We start from the raw sequence: 8,095 nt of genomic DNA on the forward strand, positions 1-8,095 counted from the left end.
AATCTGGAGACAGAAGCAAGTGGTCCAGACAAAGGGTGGCCATGAGTCTGCCCCAGGAGCTCCTTCCCCGTGCCAGCCACTCGTGGACAAAGCCCCCACTCTCCACTGTCCTGCACGGAGTTCACAGGGAGAAACGGCCAAAGATTCCTGATCAGGACCATGGCCAGTGCCCTGTCCGGCCCTCCAGTCACACAGGACCCAGCCTCCCATACCGACCCCAACCCTCCCCCCAACAACCAGAGGCTGAGCTCTAAACGCTCCCACTTCTTGTTCCTCCAGTGAAAGTCAGAACCCTGCATCAGACTGGCTGGAAGGCCGTCCCAGTACTGCCATTACATCCTACATCAAGGCTCCGTCTCCCCGGTGGATCTGGCCCAGCAGGACTGCCAGTCCTTCAGGCCCCTGCCTACAGGAACAGAAACAGATTGCCAGGTGCTTGCCCAGGCTCCCCCAACTTCCACACCCGCCATGACCCCAATTCCTCCCCCAAAGCCTGGGATCCCAGGAGAAACTGGCCTTTTCCTCAGACAAACCCTTCAAGTATTTTTCCAAGTGTTAAATGGAAAAGCAAACTCAAGAGTTCTAAGCTCTCTAGTTGGGTCAAGACTGAGGTTCCAAGGAGGGAAGGGGAGGGCAGACAGGACCTAGAGGAGGAAGGGGCCTAGGTAGGGACCGCACGCAGCAGACTGCCACGAACAGCCTGGGAGCTGAGATCTGCCACCACCGCGGATGGCCAAGGGATCGCTGAGGACAGTTTCCAACACCTCCTCATAGGACTTTCTGGAGCAAACATGTTCTGCACAGTTACAAAATTATTCCAGGTAATCCAAAAAAATTAAAGAACTAATTGTATTCAAGACAGCAGGCAGAGCCTAAGAACACTCAGATCTGAGTACATCCTAAGGGTGAAGGTCAGACTCAGGGATGGAAGCTGGAACACACTCAACCTCCCATTTCAACTGAGTGAAGCCACCATAGCCTCTACAAGGAGCTGCTGGGAAAAGCCTGCCCTTCTGGTGTCCCCTTCCTTTGGCCAACCCCAGGTGCTGGGCAGTGGGACCAAGACTCTGGGCAGCTGGTAGCCAAGGAGAAGTGAGAGTCCCCTCACAGGCAGACCTTCCTCAGACCAGGGGTCTCAGCATGTCCTTGGACCTGCTAGAGAAGCCGAGGGCCCTGCCCATCACCTGCCTGGCTGAGTGGTGGTGGCCCCACTCACCAGTACGTGGCCTTGGATCTGTTCATGAGACAGGCTCACCTGGGCTTGCACCGCAGTGTCATGACACCTGAAAAAGCCCTGTTATCCCTCCAACGGGCACCATCCTGCCTGTTCCCAGGGGAACCCCTTTCCATGACAGAACACACACTTCCCACGCCCAGGCCTTCACAACCGGGAACTCTGGGGCCTGCCACCCCCACAGGCTCTGACTGGGCTGCGGAGGAAGCCACCCAAACTCAGAGCAAATTGGGGGATGTGGGCTGCGGCTCTGCAGCAATCCCTCAGGAGGATCAAGGGTCCCACAGCCGACCCATCCAGGGGCTGGAGACCCATGTGTCCCCAGCCTGGCTTCCTCCTGGATAAATGGAAAGCTTGGTGCCGCCCAGCTTCAAACAACAGACTTCAGCCTCTAACTCCAGACCATTTATGTGCAAAACAGCCCCCGGACCACCTGCCTCCAACTCTGCCCAAGGCTGCCCTGATTCACGCGAGGAACAGACAGCCTTTAGAAATAGTCATCTCTCTGCCCCAGACCCCTCCCGCACACACCCACGTCATCAAGAGAGGTCTCGGGGCTCACCATCACCCCACCAGCTCTCAGGGAAGGGAGAACATTCACTGGGCAATGGCAGCCCACAAAAGTGGAGGGAGCGGGGCAGCTTTGTCAAACCCTCCCCCACGTGGAGGGCGGAGTCCCCAGGGGACAATGTGGGACTGCAGCCCCCTCTTCTTCCCACCTCAGCTCTCACCAAACTGGCGCAGCCTTGCTGGCCGGGTGGGCTGCAGCCGGGAGGGCACAGGTGAGGCCTGTTTCCCAGGGCTACAGAGCTGTCAGAAAGCACAGCCAGGCACCTGGGGCAGTGCCATCTGGAGGTGGGCTCTAAGTCACCATACAGCAGCTCATCAGCACATAGCCCACAGGGAAACCTGAAGTCCCCTTTATGGTCTGAGGTCCATGGCTACAACCTGTCCACCGTGGTGCTTTTCAAACCAAAACCGTGTGGCTTCCTCGCTTGGAGGTACCAGGTGCTAGGACCACTTAGCGATGAAAGGAAGACCTCCCCCAGCACCTGGGCAGTGGCAGAACAAGCGAGGTCCTCTAGGGAATGGCCAGTCCGCCTGGACAAACACGCAGCGTCAGCCTGGGCCCCGGGTCTAACTGTGCAGCCATGTTCACAGCAGCCCTGAACCTCTGTCCAGACCAGCCCCTGGCCAGTGGGACTGAGAACATGCCGGACTGGGCTAAAGGCTGGGCTGAGGGCGGACGGCCCAGGGTGCTGTCCCAGACGTGCCCACCTCCATCGGCCCGGAATTAGTCCTGCGGAGCAACTCATGATGCAGCCAGGACCCCGTGACCGTCACACACGCCGGGCGCTGTGTTGAGTGATTCACAGGAGACAAGCCTAGAACCATGTCCCCACGCCACAGACACAGACACGCAGGGCCCTGCTCCAGGAGCGGCTGTAGGGGCAGGATCCCTACCAGGCTCGCCTGGAGCCCCCATCCTCACCACCCACCCACCTTCACCCACACATGTCCTCTGAACCATCACTGGTTATAACCTCAAGCTGCGCCTAAGAGGGGTGTGGGGACGACAAGGTGACATCTGGTACTAATGTGCCCACCCAGGAAAAAGCCTGCATTTATACTCAAGGATGTTTTCAGTGACCCGCCTACCAGCTAACCCAGCAGCACGGTTTGTAGTAACGAGGTATCAGACACGGACCAACGTCCCTTACACGCTTCACCCCTGGAAGGGCAGCAGCTTCCAGTGACCCCCTGGCCCCGCTCCCTGCCCCCCTATCTGTCCTCCTCACATGCCTTGGTATGGAGGCTCAGCCCTCCCCATGGTCTCCTCCACCTCCCCGGCCCTCAGCACCTCCCATGAAAGGCCCAGAGTACCCTCGGTGCCCTGGACCCTGTTCCTTCTCCAGTAGGTTCAGAACCCCACTCCCAAGGGTAGGGGCAGCCTGGTGGGCTCACTAGGGGGCTACTCAGAAGGTAGTGTGTGCAACACCCAGGAGCAGAAGCGGCCTCTGCTTAGCCAGAGCGCTGGGATTAACAGAGTCTGAACATTCATTGACTGACTCAAACAAACTGGGGAAGACACCCCCTTAGACACTCCCTCCACCACTGAACTTAGTCTATGTTCTCAGAAATGACCCAGTCCTTCCACAGACACTCCAGGGTGAGGCATTTTCAGGTGTGGTACCCATTCAAGGGTCCCCCCCTGCCGCAAGAATCTCCGCAAAGCCAAGTTGTGAAGTTTGACTTGTACTGATTTCTAACAAAACAGAGGTCTTTCTTTGTTCTGATCTGTGAAACTGTCAAGAACAGAGCTTTCAACTGACTGTTACCTTGAAGACACAGACTGTGGGGCATCACGGCCCAGTGTAATTAGACACCATGATTAAAAAACATTTCATGGTTGTGGGAGGGAAATCCTACAAGGAGGCCTGAGGTCTCCAGATGGGCGGCCAGAGACAATCAGCCAAGCCCTGGTCTCCCCGGAAACCACAATCCTCCCACCTTCTCACCTTTGGGGAAATTTCCATAAGATTCTCCAACTCTCCAATCAATAGTCACTTCCTCCCCAGGACGGTGGGGTAGTCTGGGAGCTGGAAGGAGCTGAGGACATGGCCATTCAGACTCCAGCCTCCTCTCAAAGCAGAGCCCAGGTCACTCGCCCTGGGCCCACACTCATCCCCAAAGGCAGTCAGGGCGAGGAGAAGAGTGACCTGCCCGTGGGGTCCAGCCTTGCTCACTGAGGACATACGGCTGAGAAGGGGCAGCAGGCAGCCTGCACGTGACCAGATGTGGAGTTAACTGGGTTATCCAAGGCCATGCAGGAGACGAGTATATGGCCCCAAGGTCAAAGACCCTCATCCCACTGCCCCCAGCCACAGGTCCAAACTGTCGCAGGCCACCGGAGGTCTAGCTGACGCCATCTGAGGATAGAGGGGGCTCGGTGTACCAGCCCAAGAGAAGGCAACTCACAGCAGTGAGCTGGTCAGATAAGCCCTGGCCTCCAGGGGTCAGTCCCTGTCCTGCGTCGCCAGCATTTTCCATCTGCCTATTTTAAACACCATTTCATTGGCAACTCCTAGTGGCTTTCGGATGTTGGAAGTTAGCCAATCTGCACCCCAGCTCTGGGCAGAGACCCCTTCTGGCGTGAGTGGGGCAACTCCGGAATTCTACCCCTTGCCTCAGTCTCCCCACCAGTGAAAATGGGGCCATAAGATGAGAAAAACCTGAGACCGGCAGACTGCAGGCCCACAAGATGTGTGGTTCCCCTCTCCTCCTAACTCAGGCCTCAAGCAGGTCCCCCACAACACCAGCCTGCCCGCCCAGGGGAAGGAGTCATGTGGGGAGGGGTCAGCCGGCCCAGGGACCGCTCTCCCTCCAGCCCAAGCAGAGGAAGGGACCTCGGGGCTGGGAGAGGCGGCCCGCCCTCTGCCTGGTCTGAGATCCCTCCATACTCAGGGAAGCCTCCTGCCTTCAGAAGTGTTTCTGGGGCCGCTCCCAGGCAGAGGCAGTGATGGCCATAGCTCCGGGCCTAGAGGCACGTTCAAAGAGACAGCCCCTTCCGCAAAGGGTGGGAGAGACGGGGACGGGACCTGGCCTGATGCCCACCAAGCCGAGGGGGCCACAAGGCAACCACCTCCTTCCCCTCCTCTGATGCTCAGAGGGTCCAGCACACCCCTGCCTTCCAGAAGCCAGGCTTTGGTGGCAAAAGGCAGAGGAAGGTGGCCTAGGAAGGCAATGCTGTCCACCCCACCACAATGCTCCCTGCCCCCATGGCTCCCCCAGGCCCAGCGCAGGAGGGGCTTGAACTGGCTTAATTAATGAATCAACAAACCAAACTGAGGAGTGTCGGTCCCTGCTGGGGGCGTGGGGGGAGGCTGGCAGCACGCATAGGGGAGGCCACACCCTCGGGGACCGGAATGAGGGCAGAAAAGTTCTCCTGAGACCGATGGCCTGGGCCCCAAGGATGGGCGGGGCCTAGGGACAGTGGTGGATTCCATGCTCAGGGACTGGGTGATGGTTGATGAACAAGAGAGGACAGAGATGTCGCTGTTCAGGGAGATCCCGGGGCCAGGTGAGGGGAGGCCCCACACAGTTCACCTCCACAGTGCCTTGGGGCAGGGGCAGCTGGGCCCCTTTACTGCCTCGGAGCCCCCATGAGCTGCAGGCCCACTTGTCCTGACTTAGGAACACTTGAGAAGGAGGCAACAGAGACCCCACCTTGGGAGTGGCTGCCTGGACCCCAGCCCCACACACTATCCCTACAGCTTTGGAAGCAGGAAGCACAGACGGCTGACTGCTTCAGGCTGGGCATGGAGGGGCCAATAGAGGGGCCCTGGGAAGCCCTGCCAGCTGGGACCTTAGTGTCAAAGCACAGAAAACCCTCCAGTAGCCCCACTGTAGGTCAAACAAGAGTGAGGGCACCGTGGGCTGTGTCCATGGATCGGAGGTCACCTCAGGCCAGGACCTGCTGGCCAGAGCCGGCCCCCAGGACCCCCTTAAGCCCCAGCCCAGCAGGAGAGAAGATGGGGCTCTTCCAAGGGTGAGGAGCACACCTGGGCATGTCCGCCCAGGGGGATTACCAGGGTGGAGCCACCTCCCCAGGGTCGGCAAGGCTGGTGCGATACCAGGGAAGCCTCTGGGGACAGTGCCCAGGAGGTCTCCAGGGCCGTGGTGACCCCCAGGACACTCACTCCTCAGCAGCTGGGCACTTCCTTCCCAGGGTCTTCTCTCCCTCCCACAGAGGGTCCATACAGAGCACACACTCACAGGCACAGCACGCTCTCGAGGCACATGGCGCCTGTTCTAGATGGGCCCTCAGTTGGTCAGAGATGGTTTCCCAGAATCCACCCCTCACTCCCATCCCAAAATGCCTCTTCTCACAAAATGGCCGAGTCCCGGCCCCAGGCTGGCTGGGATGGGAGAGAGCGCCTGCAGGCTCAGAAGCCGTGCACGCCACCGGCATGGGTGCACACACACACACACAGGCACAAACGCCACACACATGCAAACACCCCTGTGCACACCCTGGCCCCTGGCCACCAGCCCTGCCTCAGGAGCCAGGAGCTCCCTGGACACTGGGCCTGGGGACACCGGCAGCCCCTCCACGGCCAGGGCGGGTGGCCCCAGGATGGTGGCACCCCTTCTTCTGGGGGTCCGCTCTGCCAATGAGGGGGTCCAGAGACCAGAATGTGCACAGGGGCCTCAGGCATACACCTGCCCCTCCTGCTGCTGAGGGGGGTCAGGGCCGCGCTGCGCGGAGGGAGAGTGGGGTGCAGGACAGCTCAGGGATGGGTGCAGGTCCACGGGACAGGACAGCCAGTTAGCTGCCCTGGGCCTAGGGCTGGGGAGGAGAGTAAGATTTGGACCCCTCCCCATTCCCGCGATCCAGGCGCTCAACCTGGACCAAGAGCAAGCGGCTCCGGGGGATGGGGAACGGTAAGCCAGCCCCTCCCCCATTTCCCTTTCTTTGGGGGAACCCATCTAGAGGGGGACCCCAGGAGTCCAGATCCAGTGGCAGGACGGGCCGCGCTGCGCTTCCTCTCAGGCCGGCCCTTTGTTCCGTACAGCGACCGTGGGGAGGGGCCTCTGGGGCTGAGGAGGGGAAGCTGGGGCGTTGCAAGGCTCCCCATCCTGCGGGGGAGGGGCTGATGCAACCCAACCAGGCCGCCGGCGGGCAGGCGGGGGAGGGGGACAGACACCCCCGCCCGGACCTGAACGCCGGATCCCAGAACTCCTTTCAACCGTATGTCTCCAAAGTCGCTCTCCGACCTCCGTCCCCCGCTTGAACCAAGGGACCCCAGGCACACGGTGTGACCGACGCGGGCGCCCGGACACAGTCGGAGGCCCTCGTCCCCTGCAGCTGCGCGCCCGCGGGCCACCAGCGGCCGATTGGCCCGGTGCCCCGCGACCCGCGCCCCCGCCCGGGTGGGCACTCACACGTAGGCGTGGTAGATGAACGCCCAGCCGCGCGGCCGCTCCAGCACGTTGTAGAGGAAATTTTGCAGCTTGCGGTAGAAGGCGTTGCGCTTGGGGGGCTTCCCAGCGCCCGCGCCACCCGCACGCGGCTTGCTCAGGATGCTGCCGCGCTTGGGGGCCTCGGAGCCGGCGATGAGCAGCGCGCCGTCCCGGGTGGAGTCGGGCGCGCCAGGGTCCAGCCCCACGAAGCCCACCTTGAGCTTCTTCTCCCCGCTCGGGCCAGGGTACACGCCGCCGTTACGCGACTTCTGCACCATGGTGCCGGGCGGCGCCCGGGCGGGCGCGGGTTCAGCGAGGGCGGCGCGCGGGGGGCGGCGCGGGCCCGAGCCCAGGTCCCCGGCCCGGGAGCCGCATGGCCGAGGTGGCGGCGGCGGCGGCGGCGGTGGTGGCGGCGGTTCCGCGCTCCTGACGGGCCCGGGCCGCGCGCGGGGACGTTGCGGCCACCTAGCTCCGCGCGCGCCTGGGCTCCTGGCCCGAGGCCGCGCCGGCTCCTCCCGCCGCCTCGCCCCGCCCCCCGTTAACTCCTGCGCCGCCGGGAAGGGATGGGAGGGGAGGAGGGGGGAAAGAGACGAGGGAGGACCGCCCTGGGCCGCTGAGACCAGCCCTTCCCGCTCCTGCGGCCACGTGTGCCCTGACGAGGGAATCTGGACCCCTGGTCCCCTCTGGGTGGGCGGAACCAGGCAATCACACCGCCTGACCAGAGCCCCCAGCTCTCCCTGGCCCCAGCTGAATTTTAACCAGCTGACCTGGACTGGACACCTTGGAGCCGGGGAGACAGGAGCTCTTGTCAGGCTCTCTGTTATAAAGCCCAGTCCCCAAGGACCTTGTGCTCCTGGCCTCTAGATGGACCAGGCATTCGGATGGACTCTAGACTCC

The 8,095-nt window shown here is 61.7% G+C and overlaps 1 protein-coding gene across 3 annotated transcripts in view; it reads right to left on the reverse strand.

The window, feature by feature from the left end:
* KCNQ2 (potassium voltage-gated channel subfamily Q member 2) overlaps positions 1 to 7,476 on the reverse strand; it is a 48,207-nt gene extending 40,731 nt beyond the window's left edge. For all 3 annotated transcript variants that reach the window (XR_005722321.1, XM_040247703.1, XM_040247704.1), the window contains exon 1: positions 7,181 to 7,476. Coding sequence is in view for 2 of the 3 variants with exons in the window: in XM_040247703.1 (XP_040103637.1) it covers positions 7,181 to 7,476 (296 nt within the window). In the remaining variant the exon portion in view is untranslated. The remainder of the gene's footprint in view (positions 1 to 7,180) is intronic.
* Between the last annotated feature and the right edge of the window lie 619 nt (positions 7,477 to 8,095).

This window comes from Oryx dammah, unplaced genomic scaffold, assembly GCF_014754425.2.
Source record: "Oryx dammah isolate SB20612 unplaced genomic scaffold, SCBI_Odam_1.1 HiC_scaffold_10, whole genome shotgun sequence".
Lineage (NCBI taxonomy): Eukaryota > Metazoa > Chordata > Mammalia > Artiodactyla > Bovidae > Oryx > Oryx dammah.